The sequence below is a fragment of the Centruroides sculpturatus genome, unplaced genomic scaffold, assembly GCF_000671375.1.
Source record: "Centruroides sculpturatus isolate CEXI.00-Female unplaced genomic scaffold, Cexi_2.0 scaffold96, whole genome shotgun sequence".
NCBI lineage: Eukaryota > Metazoa > Arthropoda > Arachnida > Scorpiones > Buthidae > Centruroides > Centruroides sculpturatus.
Window position 1 is genome coordinate 935,283 of NW_019384376.1, and position 17,780 is coordinate 953,062.

The 17,780-nt window shown below is 32.9% G+C and overlaps 1 protein-coding gene across 2 annotated transcripts in view; it reads right to left on the bottom strand.

The window, feature by feature from the left end:
- Positions 1 to 2,789: 2,789 nt before the first annotated feature.
- The window catches only part of LOC111617201 (eye-specific diacylglycerol kinase-like), a 107,270-nt gene continuing 92,279 nt past the window's right edge, over positions 2,790 to 17,780 (bottom strand). The window contains exons 17-29 of one of the 2 annotated variants that reach the window (XM_023358532.1): positions 17,401 to 17,571; positions 17,306 to 17,331; positions 16,191 to 16,285; positions 15,235 to 15,314; positions 15,089 to 15,149; positions 14,483 to 14,720; positions 14,391 to 14,413; positions 14,258 to 14,295; positions 7,680 to 7,800; positions 7,577 to 7,613; positions 7,404 to 7,503; positions 7,268 to 7,331; positions 2,790 to 5,886 (exon numbers count right to left, since the gene is read on the bottom strand). In XM_023358532.1, coding sequence (XP_023214300.1) covers positions 5,837 to 5,886; positions 7,268 to 7,331; positions 7,404 to 7,503; positions 7,577 to 7,613; positions 7,680 to 7,800; positions 14,258 to 14,295; positions 14,391 to 14,413; positions 14,483 to 14,720; positions 15,089 to 15,149; positions 15,235 to 15,314; positions 16,191 to 16,285; positions 17,306 to 17,331; positions 17,401 to 17,571 — 1,104 coding nt within the window. In that variant the 3' untranslated portion in view covers positions 2,790 to 5,836. The remainder of the gene's footprint in view (positions 5,887 to 7,267; positions 7,332 to 7,403; positions 7,504 to 7,576; positions 7,614 to 7,679; positions 7,801 to 14,257; positions 14,296 to 14,390; positions 14,414 to 14,482; positions 14,721 to 15,088; positions 15,150 to 15,234; positions 15,315 to 16,190; positions 16,286 to 17,305; positions 17,332 to 17,400; positions 17,572 to 17,780) is intronic. The other variant, XM_023358538.1, reaches the window with a different exon arrangement.

Here is a 17,780-nt window from a genome sequence, read left to right on the forward strand (position 1 = left end):
ATTACTCTCCAGGGGCAGAACATCCCCAAAGTTAACAAACTGAAAACACTCAGCATTTTTATCACGGCTAACCTCTATTGGAGTACCCACGTTCATCCACACGAATACATCCACAAGTGCAGAAAAACATTTTCAAAATTTTCTGCAACAAAAACACAGGTGACCACCCTACTGACCTCTTTTGCATTGCTAATAACAACATTTAATAAACCGAGGTAGTATCGTTACATACACCATCCCTAGTATAGCAACCCTTACCAAGACAGCTATCTTACAGGCTATTCAAACCCAATACATGAAACTCAGCTTTGTCCTCCCCATCTCTACCAACATCGTTACACTCCGCGCCGCAATTAAAACCTCCCTCGAATACCGCTTCCACAAATGTATCATTAAACAATACTGCACTTACATCAAGAAAGCTACCACTACCTGTTCCATTCCATTATTCATAACATACACAACAATACAGGCGCCTCATTCACTTCACCCGCTCCTAGCTTCTTCTCCTGCACAACGTTCAACCATCCAATCTTCCGTCAAAGTCATTCAGCATCACCAACGCCCCCAACCACAACATCCATCTCGACGACCTTGCCTTCCAAAATTCCAATCGTCCTGACACATACATCCAACAGACCTTTAAGGAATGGGAAGCCCATCAAAATATCAACACTATTGTTGCCACTGACGGGTCGAAAACCACTAACACCGTGACTTTTGTAGACTCAAAAATCATCATCACGCCCACTTCTTTCTCCACCCTGAGGCCACGATTTTCACTGCGGAAGGATATGCAATCTTTCAAGCAATCCGTCATGTCACCACAAAAGTCAGATGCCATCATTTGCACAGACTCGAAATCAGTTCTCAAGGCTCTCCATGCTCAACACGATAAGACTCCTACCTTAATCCAAATCATTAACACTATCCTCAACCTTCAGACCAAGCATATCTGGACCCCGGCTCACAAAGGCATACCCATCAACGAAGAAGCTGACAAACTCGCCAAAGCCAATCCCCTCAACTCAAACATCACTCACTACACAACCCCGAAGACCAACACTCTCATCAAGTCTGACAACGAGAAACATATGAACAGCTGGAATAACTACCCCAAAAACAATGTCTACCCTTTGGTTTTCTAACACATCAGATATTTCCTATTCCTGACATCACTGACCGCCGCATCAACGTCCTCATCAACCACGCAAGAACCAACTCCTTTGCTTACGAACCACTTTCTTTATACTCGCAATATCTGCACCACTGACCAGTGCATATACTGTCCAAAGAATATTCTCTCTCATATTGTCTACAAACGGTCGACAAACAGTAAATTCATCCACTAATTTTCGACGTTGCTCATTCACAGAGTCCTATACCACGACGAGACTCCACACCCCCTTGTGCATTCTCCTACAATCCCTCGACATTTGTACTGTTTTTGTCAAACGTTTCTTCTAGATCTTTCAAGTACTTCAATTTGAGATCGCCATCTGTTTCTCCAACCAACTCCACTCACAGACCCGGAAAAACAACTACATGGGGCGAAATAGCTAACGCCCAACTTCCCCGCCAGAGGGCGTGAAGCAAGCAACTTGCAGCTTATCTGTGGATCGGCCACGCACTTTATGGGTTTAAATAAATTAAAACTCTCAATAAAATTATTTCATCGTACAGAAAAATTTTAATGAGATAAATTTACAAAATTCAATAATTAAAAATGCTTTGAGTACAATAATGGAATATGTATTGTATTTCTTTAATGTGAATTGTGTTTACACAGTATAACGAACAGGTAATTATATTGCCATTTGGCATTTTTATTTTCTAAGATAATCGAATGTTAATTTTTCACAAAACAATTCTGCTTAGTAATTAAACGCGAACGGAAATAAAACCGGATCCTCTCGTTGGAAGCCTAATTCATTTTCTCATCACTAAGTGGCGCCCGGAGAAATATCGAGTTAAAAAATACATTAAGATCCTGTTGCTTGTTCGAGTGCTTACTTTTACGCCAATTTAACGTTTTACAATGAGAAATCCCAAAGAATGACGTTAAATTTATGAAATACGAACGAGACATTTTTCAACTTCCTGCTAGTTAATAATATTCCCGTTGTATGGCGCCAGATTCCAGTGGGATGTCTATGAATAACGAAAAATATTTTTTATACATATGTCGCCATCTTAAGTAAGCTGCTTTAAAGTCGTGAAAAAAAAAACATTTGTTATTTTACATAATTTTTTTAACTTACAAAATTTAAACGATTTCGTAAAATTTACAAATGCATACTTTTTTGATCAAAATGGCATCCAGTTCGAAGCTAAGATTGAGATTATTCAATGGCGGCGAATATTTTCTAGATCAGTGGTTCTTAACCTTTTTATAATCGCGGTCCACCAAATATTTCATAATTTTTTTGACCCCCATTTTTTAATTTGTTAAATTATCTATAATAAACTGATTTTTTTAATTATTGCTTTATTTTTTTATATAATAAATGTAAAACATAACTTTATTATTTCATTATCTATTTAAATAACATTCAAACTTCACAATTAAACATAAAAACTCATTAATTTTTAACAAAAAATAAAATAAGAAACATTTAAAAATTCATAGAAAAAAACAAAAAATATTTGAAAATAATTTAATGAGATTTCTGCTGCTGAATATCCTCAACTAATTTGTTAAATAAAAAAAAAACTAAATACGAAAACTTTATTTCTTATTTCACTTTTCAATACGATATTCGATTATACAATCAATTTTCTTTTTATTATTACACTGAAGGAAATTTTGCATAATTTGGCGACCCCTGAAAAACTTCTTTTATGGACCCTCAGGAGCCGTGGTCCCCTGTTAAGAAACACTGTTCTAGATGATCCATACACTCTAGAAAATTCATGAAAACCAATAAAATCTTTGATGTTTTTGTTGAACAAAGCATGACACGTTTCCTTCCACACCAGAACAAATTGGATGGCTTCTTCCAAGCATTAAGCACCCCACTGTGAATTAATCCGATTCGTTCCACGCCCAAACTTTGGCTCTCAAAATGCCAAAGTTTGGGCGTGTTTTACATTCACAGAATCCTTAATTTTACAAGGCTCAAATCCGGATTCTTCACACTGCCTTCTGTTTACGTGACCAAGAGCCGATACAGAGGAATATGGAAGTGGTTCCTGTATCAATATATAGTAGAGAGACGTGGGTAGGGTAGAAGAGGCATCGGAGTCTCACTACCACTTGTGACATTAGATATTTGAAGCATATGTGCACATAATGACAGAGGAACCACATGAAGAATGAGGATGTCAAGAAAGTGGTGCAAACGAGACATCATACAAAAGGTGAGGAAGTCCAGTATGGCATTTTGGCCATGTTGAGGAAACAGAAGAATTACTGAAGAGTGTGTAAATTACTCTGAAAAAGTGGGAGAAGCAAAACCAGGCAACCAAAGAAATCTTGGCAGAATATCAGAAGAATCAAAGTATAAGCACTAGGTCAAGAGAGCATGCTAAGAGAGAGATGATGGCAATGGAAGCACAATCAGACAAGATGGGGGAGCATCTGGCAAAATCTAATAAATGAAGGAGTATGTATGTGATCCCTCTTGCATGGTGCCCACCCCTGGGAAATAGGTACATAGTACAATAATGATGGTTCTGTGAAATCTTCATTTGACATCCGGAACTAGACCGAAATACAACCTCAAAAGGAGGATATTAGTTGAAAGAAAATTTGCTTAGACCTAGTTCTCGCTTCTTGATAATCACATCTGTTCCAAAACACATTGGTATGTGTTTAATGCATTTGATAAGATTGCGCATGGACGACACGGCGGCTCTGCATCATCTTTCATGCACGGGTATGTTCCAAGAGGATCTGTAACTTAGATGCAAAGGATAAAGCAACAAATTAATAATAATAGAAAATGACAGAAATAAGTGGAGCACAACTCTTAACTTTTAGCATTTATTAAAATCGATTAAATGTTCCATTCAACCTTACAGTATAATTATTTTTTGCTTTAAGTATTTAAGCAAAAGAACAAAAAAATTAGTGTTTAAAATAAGATGAGTCTGGCTTTGACTCTCTTGCGGGAATAACGAGTGAGAACGAAGTGTCGAACCGTGCCGGAGATCCGTCGTGAACGGAAAGGGAAATACGGAAAGTGTACTCGTGTACTTCGACTGCATAGTTGTAGGCTAGTGCATAGTAGGAGTGACGTATATCACATGTAATTTGAATAGATGAAATATATTGACCTCTCATCATCCTAAAAAATTAGAGCTTTTCCTTTGGATTGAAATTAAAAATGAAGGTTTGAATGCTGTTCGCGTACAAAAGAAGTGCCCTAGAAAATGGTCGTCTCTGCGTGGATCCGGCGAAGGATCAAAGGGCCGCGCGCCAGCTCCGGAGAGACTGATGGCGAAGCACCCGTCGAAAAGAGCGGCATGTGGCAGTGAGTACTAGGCCAAGGCCAGATTCGTCCCGCACCTACTCTGCAACTGAATGCACACTTTCAGTCAGGACTCAAATCGGACTCACAAAATCTAATGCTGTGGAGATCCGTCCGCACGGTCCTCGCTTAAACGTTAAACTGCATTTATAGAAAAGGTCTGCAATTTGACAAGCAAAAATTTAATCATGTTTCCTTTATTCTAACAGGAGGAACAGTTTCCGATCGGTTGTTAAATATGACTTTTCTTTGCAGGTATAAAAATACTTTTTGTTTATACACTATCTTACCATTTTGTACAGGTGACGAAACGATAATTGCGGGGTTGGAAATCAAGCAGTTAAAGGGATGGAGACGATAAAAAATCTAATGCATCGCGCAGGAACGGCAATGTCTGGCTATTGGAACGTGGCTTTAAAAAAAGTTTTAAAAGTTCGACTTTTATCGTAAAATTGACTATGTTGCGGCATCTGGGACATAACTGTATTCTTTTCAAAGTTTGTTTTTTTTTATTGCAAAAGTTGGAAGTATGAATAGTGTGTTTGTTTGTGTTTGTGTGTGTATGTATGTATGTGTGAATGGTGCATGGGCAAAGATGCATAAAACTGATGATTCCTAACATTTCTAGTGGTGAAATCTAATTAATTTTGTGAAGATGAATTATATTATTATTAATTAAATAAGGTGATGTGAACTCTTCCTCAAGTGATGTGTTTTTCTTTTTAGTCGCTACACTAATTTGGTGCAGTAATTTTTAATAACGATAATAAATGGTACCTATCTACGGTGCATAAGATACATTGTCTCTAAAGAAAGACTTCTTTTGATAATATATTATTAAAAAATTTGTTTTGTCCTTCCCAGACTTTCGATCACAGTACCTTTTATCACGTTTCGGCCTAACAGCCTGTATAATGCTTTGGATCTTTACGGAAAAGAACGAGTCTGCTCCTCTACCTGGCTTAAAACAAAAGTCAGTCGGGAATGTCGACAGATACGTTAAGTTGATTTAACTGAAAAATCCTCGACTAATACTATTTTGTTTCAAAGAAACTACTTAATGGACACGATCGCAGCCTCGGCGCGACAATGTCGACCCAATACATGTTTACTTTCTTAGTGTTTGTGTGGGTTTTAACTTTTTTCATACATTTTGTTATTCAGTAACTAGAAAACTACCGGTATTTCAAGTATTTACAGGCATATACAAAGGAATATCTTTTGATTTAAGTGGAATGTGGCCAAAAATATTTGTTGTTCATAAAAAATGTTGGTTAACATTTTTTGTGGATGATTTGCACTGCAAACTCCACTTTTAAGTGAACAATTTTTACTTGGCTCGGGGACAAACACAAGTTTGACTCCTAAACAGCAGTTTCCTTCTCTCTCCCAAATGTACAGAATCTTTCTTGACCTGCAAAAGTTTGAGATGTTAATTCAAACTTCAAATGAAAATTAATAATAATAATAATAACAACAAAAAACAAGAAACATCACAATTACATAAAGCAGTAACTCTAGCAGACTCAAATAACACACCATTAAACTTACACTCACATCATACAGACATGACACAACATATAAAAAGCATAGACACCATCAAGCAATCACGGGCTCAAAAGGCACTCCATGGCAGGCATCCTTATGACCTGGCCCAGGATTTTGTTGACAAAATTGCATCAAACAGCTGGTTAGATTGGGGATACCTCTTTGGGGAGATGGAATTCATGATTGCCATACAGGATCAGGTCATAAATACTAAAAACTAAAGAAAACACATACTCAAAGATACAACACTCACAAATGATACATGGCAGAAAATCACATCATGCCAGAAACTATACAACACATTACTTCTGGGGGCAAGCTCTTGGCACAGACAGATTATTTACACAGACATAATCAAATAGCAAATATAATACACCAAGAGCTTGCAAACAAACACAAATTATCAGACATCCCACAGACAGTAATGGAAAACAACACACACAAAATGTACTAAGACAGAGCCATAATCACAGATAAAACAATTTACAACAGACCAGACATCACATTCATTGACAACCACAATAAAATCACACACATTATAGACATATCCATTCCAAATAATCACAATATACAAAACACATTCACTGAAAAAATCAGCAAGTACACAGAACTTGCCCAGGAAATAAGGCATATGTGGAGGATGGAAAGGGTGCTTATTGTACCTGTCATTCTCTCCAGTACAGGTGTGATACCACACACACTATACAAAAGCCTGGGAACATTACAATTGAATAGAAATACACACATCATACTGCAGAAGACCACTATATTGAATACATGCCATACTGTTAGGAAATTCCTGAATACGGACACTGACACACTTATTTAATTTTAGTTTTTGGTTGGTACTCAGCCACCAATATCAACCGAGTATAAACCACTAAATACTGTATAATAATAATAAATGAAAACTTTTTCTGTACAAACATCGAAATCAGCAAATATTTAAATAAATTTTCTCAATATACACCATTAATTAAAACTTAATGTCATTTTGTAGAATTAAAACTTTTCTCAGAAACAATAAACAAAGCCTAATTTATTCATCAGTAGGCCAATAAATATAATGGCAAGCATTTATTGGGCTGCAATTATCAAATTGCAGACCTGTACATTCCCACTGTCGCCCATCTAGCTATCAGTCATTTGTTAATCTTGACCAAAATCTCAGCCAATATAAAACAAGTGTTTAAATTAAAAATAATAAATTATTTAACAATATTTCCAAAACTTTAAAAAACACTTACTTTCAAGATAGTCAGCAAGATCGTTATCTTCTATTTGCTTGGCTAAATCTCTTGGAGTCAAATTCTTCAATTATAAAAGTCTAAGTTAATTTTTTTTGAAGAAACAACTCAAATTATCAAATTAAAATCCACCCACCTCGTTATCGAGAGACGTTAAAGAGGCACCAGCAGACACCAGCATACAACTGATCGTGTGATGCTTATTTAACACGGCTTTGTGAAGAGGTGTCTGGCCACTAAATTTTAAAATCATTAATTACTTTCTTTTTAATTAGGTAAGGTAGTTTTTTAAAAAATTGACAAACTTACGTTAGTTTATCGGCTACGTCTAGTGTAGAATGTGGAACTGAAAAATTTTAAACTGCTTAATTGATGTCAAGAATTATGCAAAAATTGATTTTCAAATTCTCACCACAGGTAAGAAGGTAGCTGACAATTTCCCTACACCCAAGCTCGGCAGCATAATGAAGCACCGTCATGCCGTCTTGGTCCTGATGTAACAACGAGCAACCACATTTATGTAAATCCTTCAACTGAAAATAATTAGCAATCAAAGTTATTAAATTTGAAAGTTAAGATTAATCTATTATATTATAAATGAATCAAAATGAAATATAGCAATCATTAATTTTATCTACAGCAATTATTATTATGAAATTACAAATTCAAAAATGCATTTTTTTCATGAAAGGAAAGTAAATTATTGTTTAATTAGAAGATCACAATGCACCAGAATGTTGATGGAAAACCTGGATTTTTGCTTGCCAGAGAAAAGGCAGCTTTCGTTTTATTGCATTGCAGACGTCACTGAGAATGTTACCTTAAGATTCCTTGTTAATGGATCTTTTGTTGGAGACAAACTCGTAACACATACCATCAAACAAAGACACAAACATTAGCATCCTCTTGGACCTATTGTGAATAAGCTGATTTGCATAACAATGATGCATGTTTACTTTTTGTATTGTATAAGAAACACCAAGTTCCATTGCCTGTAATCACTTGAAATAAAATCTATACAACAATGACTTTCCCAATAACAAATGCCAAGGTTTAAGCTGTCCCTAGTTTTCTTTGCTAAAATGCTACAAGAATTTAGATTTAGCAACACCTTTTGCTAAAAATTAACATTTTCTGTGGTTATACGAGGTCTGTTCAAAAAATACGCAGACGACGTCATAAAACAAAATGTACTTTATGTGAAAGTTACATGTCTGGGTCCCCTTCAAAGTACTCTCCTTCCCAATGCACACACTTATTTCAATGGTGTTTCCGCTTGTTGAAACAGTCCTGGTATGCTTCTTTTGTAATGTCTTTCAGTGCCTTCGTCGCATTTGCCTTAATCTCGAGAATTGTCTCAAATCTTCTTCCTTTCAAGGATCTTTTGAATTTGGGGAACAAGAAAAAGTCACAAGGAGAAAAGTCAGGTGAGTAGGGGGTGGGGAAGAACAGTGATCAAGTGTTTGGCCAAAAACTCAAGAGTTCTGAAGGCTGAATGGGCTGGAGCATTGTCATGATGAAGAAACCAGACGCCACTCTTCCACATTTCTCCTTTTGCGACAGATGGCATCCCTCAGATGTTTCAGAACTTCAACGTAGTAAGTCTGGTTCACTATAGAGCCTTGGGGGTTGTACTCGTGGTGAACAACACCCTTAGCACCAAAGAAAACTATCAGCATCACCTTGACATTGGATTGAACTTGGTGAGCTTTCTTGGGTCTGGGGACGTTTCACCCACCTACTGGTTGAGCATAGCAAATGTTTCAGTCGCAGATTTTCCAAGTTTAACACAAAATTTCACAGCTACTTGTTGCTCCATCAGGTCATTCATTCTGAAATCCGACAAACGAAAAAATTGCACTTCACTAAAAACCGTGTAGCTAATCAATACCAGTGTTTCTAAATTGCCAGTCTGCAGAGAATTTTTATCACTCTGCGTTAAAAATTTTCTTTTTCAAACAAATAATGATAATTTAATAAATAAAAATTTTATGATGTATAAATGATAATAATAAGTAAATGATGATAATAATTTTACAATTTACTTCTGTAGTAATTCTTTAATATATAGTAAAGTTTTTTGAAAAAACACCACTGGTCCATAAGCCAAAAAAGGTTGAGAAATGCTGATCTATACTAATATTATAAAGAGGTAAGTTTGGATGTAGGATGTAATCTCTGAAACTACTCATCCGCTTTCAAAAATTCTTTCACCAATATTTAGAATGGAACTTCAGGGTGGACATAGGCTGTATATAATTCCATTAAACATTCATATAAATTAAAAGATATCACCTAGTATTAAGGCTTTTATGTCCAACAGATGGCGTTAACTCCACAAGTACGACGACCTAAGTTTGCTTTTCTGTGAGAATGAACTAAAGCAGATTATCTTCTATCTATCTATATAAATAAAAATGTAATGTTCGTTTGTTCCTACTGATTCCTTTGAAATTTTGACAACGTTGCATTCAAATACACACATGTTTTTATATAAATATACATGTCGAAATTTCCCCCACTGGGGGGAGATGGACAGGCTTACCGTGAAGAACGCTGCTTCTATTTATACTATTTTAGATGCGGTATTTTTGCGTTTTAATAGGGTATGTCAAGAGAATGTACACTAAGAAGAGATTTTTCGAAAAATTCCCCCATGGGGGAAGTGTTATACATTTATAATAGATACATTTTGAGCCACAACATTGCGTGGCAGGGTCTGCTAGTCAACAAGTAAAGCTATCTGTAATCAGGAAACAGCTTTATCACCAGACGATCTGTACAAACTTAATGACACCAAGCTGATTCCCCTGGAACCAACTGGAGCCGCGCAATTCAAACAGTCCGCGTATTTTTTGAACAGACCTCATATTAACATAGTTAAAATATCTTCAAAATGTTAGTTTTTAATATGTTTTAACCAACTCACAACCAGGAAGTGGTTTGTTTAAAAGTAATAAACCAATTAGCAGATTATTGATGTTAGTAGCAATAGTCAGTCACTGACAAATATGAGATGAAAATATTAAACTTTTATTGTTACTCCCCCCCAACTTGAAAGTTAATACCTTCCTCTCAAATTTTACACAAAACTGATATTGATAGTGTAAGTTGTGATAATTTACAGCCAGTTTCTGAAATTTGATATATTTATTTTTGTATTTTTGGATCAAATTATAATAATAAAATCCAGCAACAAGCAACTTTCCTGCAACATTTGGTGGCACCATCTATTATGATATTTTATAAAAACTTATATTTTTTAACTATTATAAAATAGCAAAAAGATTAATTTTCATGTCAGAAATGGGTTTTATAAAAAAATTGTAAATGTCAATAAGTAAAATCGTCATTAAGTTCAACCCTACTGGAGATACCTACAACCTCCACAATCTCCCCATCCCCTTGATCTTTAATCACCAAAATTTAATAGCATTAATCCCTCTAATAAACGAACCTCCCTGCAAAATTTCAGAAATTTTCAACAAAAAGCACAGGAGTTATTAAGCTTCAAAGGGCATGTCCCCCACAAGCGGAGGGTTGTATATCCTCACATAAACCGGCATGCCAGTTTTTACCATATGGAAATATCTGATTTTGTGGTCTCCCCGGATAGACTGACATGCTGGACAGTCCATGATAATATGGTACTTGTTATACTATGTCATTTAACTAAAGTGCCCAATGATTGTGAATTCATGTTTGATGGTCATGTGGTAAAAGACCATCTAAAGCAGTGGTCTGCAACCTTTCTGACCTCATGGACTACTAAACTCACAATTTTGAATTCCGCAGACCACTAACATGAATTTTTTTAAAACGATACAAAATCTGTAGAATAATGATCATAGAAGTTCAATTTTACTACAGTGGTACCTCAGGTTACGAACGCCCCAGCATACAAAATTTTCAGGATACGACATGAAATTCAAACATATTTTTGCTCCACGATACGAACAAAAACTCACCATACGACGTTACATTAGTTCGCATTTTTCATTTGTTTTTCTTACTACAGTTATTTTTTTAAATGTATTACTTGGCTTTAATTTGAGTATGTTTTTCGCGTTGGAACGAATTATTTGGTTTTACATGTAATCGTATGGGAAAAGATGATCCACCTTACGACATTTTCATGATATGATCTCAGTTTCGGAACGGATTAATTTTGTATCCTGAGGTACCACTGTATATTAATATGAAATTTCACTTGTTTAATTATAACAAATTAAGCAACTCTAAAGTTCGTTGCTGTTTGTTTGAAATAAGTTTATGGATTCTTAGCACTTTTCCACCAAGGACGACAATCGCACTCACAATATTGTTTACTATTCAATATTTAATGATAACAGTCACTTCATATTTGGTTTTAGATTCAAATAAAAAACCCTCAAAAAGGAACTAAGCATTTTGCATTTCTTTCGTAATACTTCAGTTGATCAATGTCAAAATTTCTCCACGGACCACCAGTAGCCAACTGCTGATCTAAAGGAACAATGTCTTCGAACAATGTGAAGCATGTTTTTCTACCTATTTTAATTGCCAATTTAGAAGATAGATTGTCACTCGCAGTGCACACTGTAGAGAGTGAAAGGTTTCAGTGAAATGAAATTAACAACTCCTCCAATTCAAAAGTCTTGATATAAAAAAATGTCAGCAACTTGTTGAACATCACCATAAATGACCCTCCAAGACAGTAATTTAATTTTCATCCAGCCTTTGTTGCCTGGTGTGAATCAAAACCAAGAATAATTGTTCAATAATGGATGATACTTGTGGGTTGTAATGATAGATTCACCTTTCATTAACAGTGCATTACACTGTAATAATTTACAGTATCTATGTGAATAAGCAAATGTTTAAACAATAATGTATTGTGTATTTTTCTGAGCAGCCTCATAGGTGAGAAATGTTAGATACAGCTTCTAAAATTTTGCTACAACTTTTTAAGTAAAATTAGCTAAAATGCTACATAAAAATTTCCCCAGCTTAAACCCTGAAATGCACATTGTTCATCTCAACACCTAGGTCAGAATTGTAAGGTCTCAGACACAGTCCAGTTTGATTTATTTAATAAAATATTTTGTTATAAAAATGTATGAAATAGTGTGTTGTGAAAGGTATGAAATAAACAATACAGTCAACCCCATGAAGTCATGAGTCATCACAAACTAACAAATTGGAATGTTTAGAATTTCAATTGAAAAGATGGAGCTTTGACTCCCAACACTTGTACAGATGACAAAATTTAGAAATAAACAAGAAAATGTAGCATTTGTTTAAAAGAAAAACTATTGCATTGTAAGTAATAAAAACAAAAATAATTCTTAGATGTTAGAAAAGAAAATATCATCACAAGATACAAGCGAAAGTTTCAAAGTTTGACTGACACTTGCTGATGAACTTTCCTGCACCCGATATGGTTGTCTAATTTCATCTGGAAACAGAAAAGAGATCAATTGAAAGGTGGAGAAAGAAATTTGGGACCAATCAAATTCAGAACTTTGAGAAATCCTTTAAAAACCCAGAGATTCAAGGACAAAGTCATCACTCTTCCTTATTCAGCCTGTTTATCCTGTGTGTCTGTTTCCTTCTCATCTTCATTGCTTCACCTACTTCCTGCCACACTACACAACTTCCAGCCAGTCTGCCCTGGGGCTGCCAACTGTCTTCAAATTAGATCTGATCAGCAATCGAAACTTCGTCTGATCACAACTCTCTCTCTGACCGATTGCCATTGGATAAATGATGACACTGAACTTTCCATTTTATCTGAACTATTTACATTTATTTTCTGTCTGAGAGAAGTGCTCAGACTCATGTATGTATATATATATATTATATATATATAATATACATATACTATGCATTTTCAAGTCATCACAAAGAATGGCATGTACAGAGGTATACAAAATTCCCAAAATACCAACCAGATTATCATTATCTATGTTCTCACTTCACAAACTCGGGAAATCATTATTTTTTCATTTCTTGCTGAAGCTGGTCTAACTGGATGGGAATTATCCTCTACTTACAGATATGCTTATTTGTATATCCATAAACAAGGCATCATTAGCAAGTTTGTGCATGATGTACATTACAAAATATTTACCATATGTTATAATTATAAACACACAACATTAGATGGCATTTATTCATCCAAGTCTGTTATGTCATAAGAATATAATAAACATTTAAAATCTTCTAATCTAATCTACGGTATGCTCTTTCATCAATTGTAGATAACAAAACTTAAACCTAATGGGGTTTATTTAAAGATAAATTAATAATTAATTTAAAGATAAAATTTATATTCTATTTAAATTTTATTATTTATAAATAAAATAAATCTACATAAACACCTCAAACTATCTCAGCATAAAACAACAAATATTCTGCCATGGCACCTCTTTGCTACTTGCCGTCTTCATATGCAACATTGGATAAGTTACTTCTTGTAGAAGTTTGAATTATTCTAATGTTAAATCTAAATCAAGTTTTTTTATGCTGATTGTAATTAACAGATGATAACTAGAAGCAAGATTACAACACGGGTATGAAGCAAAACCAATGGCAGACAAACACCCAGCACATTCTTATTTGCACATATGTAATAATGACAGTGCATTAATGGTAATAAAGGGTCAAATATAATTGGTTCTGCAATTTTATAAAATAAAGTTCTAACACACAACTTTTCTTATGTTTATACTAGTACATTATGCATAAAGTTATAATGGACCTTTCTGTAACATAATATATGTCGTGTGCAAACTTGCTATTATCTTGCATTTAATCTGCTTAAAGAAAGCTATTATCATAGCTTTCTTTAAGCAGATTAAATGTTTCAGTAAAGTTTGATGTAGAATTTAATGTTTAGTGACTTCTCTTGATATTTCATTTCAGAATTCTGAGCACCCACCTATATACTCTAATATTTTGACAAATATTAAATTTCTAAGAGGGAAAAAATGTAAATATGATATTTACTTTTGCTAAATTTCCACTCTTCACAGCTTCAAACATTTCTGAAATTAATAATGTATTGATTTACTAAAACTACTGAAAACCTCATTTTAGAAGAGTTGTAAACAAGAATATATAGTAGAAAAATAACAATTACCTTGAGTTAAAGGCATTGCAGAACTGAAAAATTTACAAAAGAAACATTAGAATATTATAAATAAAACAAGTAATGATGTAACAAATATTTACCTAGAAGATTCTTCAGTTATATCTTCCAAATCTTTTTCTTCTTTATCTACAACAAAAGTACTGTTATCACCTTCCAGAACATTCAGTTCTTCACAGTTGCCGGTTGGATTAAACTCTGTTTCTGGCACCTCTGTCAGTCCTTGATCGAGTATGAATACTTCATCGGCACATATATCCACCACGTAATGCAGATGTTCTTGAGCAAAATCGATTCGGAAAAACCTTTCCGCAGTGCATGCTACAATAGAAAATATTGCAGAGTTAATAATTAATTCAATAAATAAATACATGCATTAATAAACTGATTACAAAACTAACTATTATTTAAACAAACAAAAGAGAAATTTTGATATTTATATATCTTAATCAGAAAAGAGTAAAAAGAAAGATCATTTTCAATCAATAAAACCAAAGTAATTAATGTATATATTTAGATGTCATCCTGTAATAAAAGAATTTGGTAAGTGTCAGATTTTGATTTTACTATTGATAACTGAGCAGAACTTTTTAAGTCTTATTGCTTTGTTAGAATTTAACATTCTAACAAGAAACAAAAACAACAATTAGGGACTTTTGGCCATTACGACAATCATAAGAATTACTCACAATCGAGAAAGCACCAATCTGTCATTACGTCTGAAGACTCATGTTCTGTCTCCAAGCAATTCTATAAGTGAAATTAAAAAAAAAAAATTATAATTATAATTGGTGCACAAACTAATTTAACTCCCAAATATAAAAATAAGACTAACTTGTATCAATTGATTAATATGGCTCCGTATTTCTTGCAAATCAGTGTCCTGATTTACATGCAAAGAACCCAAGTTTGAAGCTAAAATAAAACATTTAATTTGATTAGACCAAACTGATATATGTGTACTTCTTTTATTGAATTATAAGTATCTTAATATACTTAATTATGAGATTATCTATACAATTCAAAATATTATTTTGTGCTCTTTAAGACTAAAAATTTAATGTTTGAAAATAATTATTTTCTAAGTATGTAAAATAAATAATAAAAATTCAAAATTTCTTTTAGTCTTTGCAGTAAAAGTAATTTCAATGTATAGAATCAATTCCATGTTTCTTATCCATCCATTCCACAAATGTAAAAGATTTATAAAGAAAATTTTAGAAATTTTAAGACTTGTTAAAAGGTAACCATTTAAAGTATTGAAACCATCAAACTATACAAAAAAAGTATTAATATTCCATAAGACTATACTGATCTAAGATATTAGATACAGCATAGCATCAATGTCACATCTAATAAACCAAGTCAACAGGAATAAAGGCATTTTGTACTAGATATTGGACAGACAGATATGATAATGTTCAATATAAAGCTCAATAGCTCAACTGTCAAACCATTTAAAGTAAAACTTATCTTCCAGTTTTTAATATTATCTGTATATATTCTGAACATTTCAAGATTATTTAATATGTTATTGAATACAGTTAAGGTGTATATACTTTATTATAATTTTCCACTATATTTAAGACACATTTACTAAAAACATTTCATACAATAAATATTCAATAGAATAAACATTTAAAATATGTAAATTTAAAGCCAGAAATTAAGAGAGAAAAGAAAGGAAATAATTTGTAATGTAGTTGTTAACAATTGATGATTATTGCCACATAGCATACAATCATATAATGAAAGGATTAATTAAAGTTATACAAAATAAATCACACTCACAGTGTTCTTTTAGTTTTTCTTTGTCGTAATGATATGTTTCATAATCACTCATCGTCAACTTTCTTACATCCAAAGTTAATTTTTCAAGAGTTTGTCTGGAAAAACAGAAGTGTTTAATATATTAAGTAAAATAAACAACTCATTTAAATTTCTTAAATAAAACTACATAAAAATTAAACACATGTATCCTTTTCCTGACAATAGAAAACTTAAAAAGATGTTTGATAGCTATTTTAATAAACAGACTTAAAATATAATCTTGTAAATTTAATTAAATTCTAAAGCTATCTTCTAATTAACTCAAAAACCACACATTTCTGAAAAAATAAAACATTAAATTCAATCAATTAATCATTTCAATACTACTTATTAAATTTAATACAAGGCTGACTTAACAGCCTACTTTAGTCCAAATTATGTAATATTTGTATATTTATATAACATTTAATTAGCCAAGTTATAGTCCACTTTTGAATTCAACTTTGCATTTTTCACACCAAATTATCAATACAATGTTTGAAAATTTAATATTTTATTTAAAATTTTTTAATTATTATATATATATAATAATAATAACTACAAGTAAAGCTAAGCCATGTTTTACAAATAGTCTATTTATAGCTTATTATTAAATTTCATTAAAAAGATGGCAACAGTTGTACAGATGATGTGCCTGGTTTAAGAAACTTATTAGAGTGAGCTCCAATAAAGCAGACTTTTTCGTTATATAACAGCTTGGTATTATTAATAATGAGAAAACAATAAGTAACATTACATTATTTATTTCTAATCACTATTGTTAATAATAAATACTTTTTGAGACCAAAATGTATCATCTTCAGACTGATGTTCCATTAAAAACAATGAATGATAAACTAAAAAAATGAGCAAAATGCTTTTAATCAATTCAAAACACTTTTTGATGTAAAAAACAAAATTACTTTGTTTAAATGATAACAAATAAAAAGTAAAGACTAAAACTCTGTTGTAACAATAATGAATTAGAAAATGTGTCACGCAAATGTAAAATAATATATTTTTTTTTCTTTTAACGCAAGAAAAAGTATAAGTTCAATCAAACCAATTTTTATATCAAATGATAATAATTCACTTACTTTCTTGGTGCATAGTCATGTCTCTGCTAAGAAAAATGTTCAAAAGTTAAAAATTTCAAAGAAAGGGGAAGTTAGAAAGATAATGAAAATGTTACCTTTGTTTTAGAAATAACATTTGCCTGATTGCGAAGCGATAATTCAATTATTGACGGTAGTAATCTGCATGGTTCGCCGTCAACTTGCATTGGTATAGTCTTGGTAGTTATTAATCTAGCTTTTCTACACTGGGCTAAGCATGTCCCATGCCCTCCTGCCTGCAGGAATGGCTGAAATTTACAGAGCAAAGTATGTTTGTTGTTTTGATACAACAATATTTGAAGTAAAAGATCATAAGTTAATAATTTGAATTAACAAAGACCATCTCTGGATACAAATAACTCAGACAATAATTTTTACTACAATTATCTTTATAAAACCATATAAAAATGATAATTTATTTACCTTTGAAATTCTCATTCAAATAAATGAAGTATGA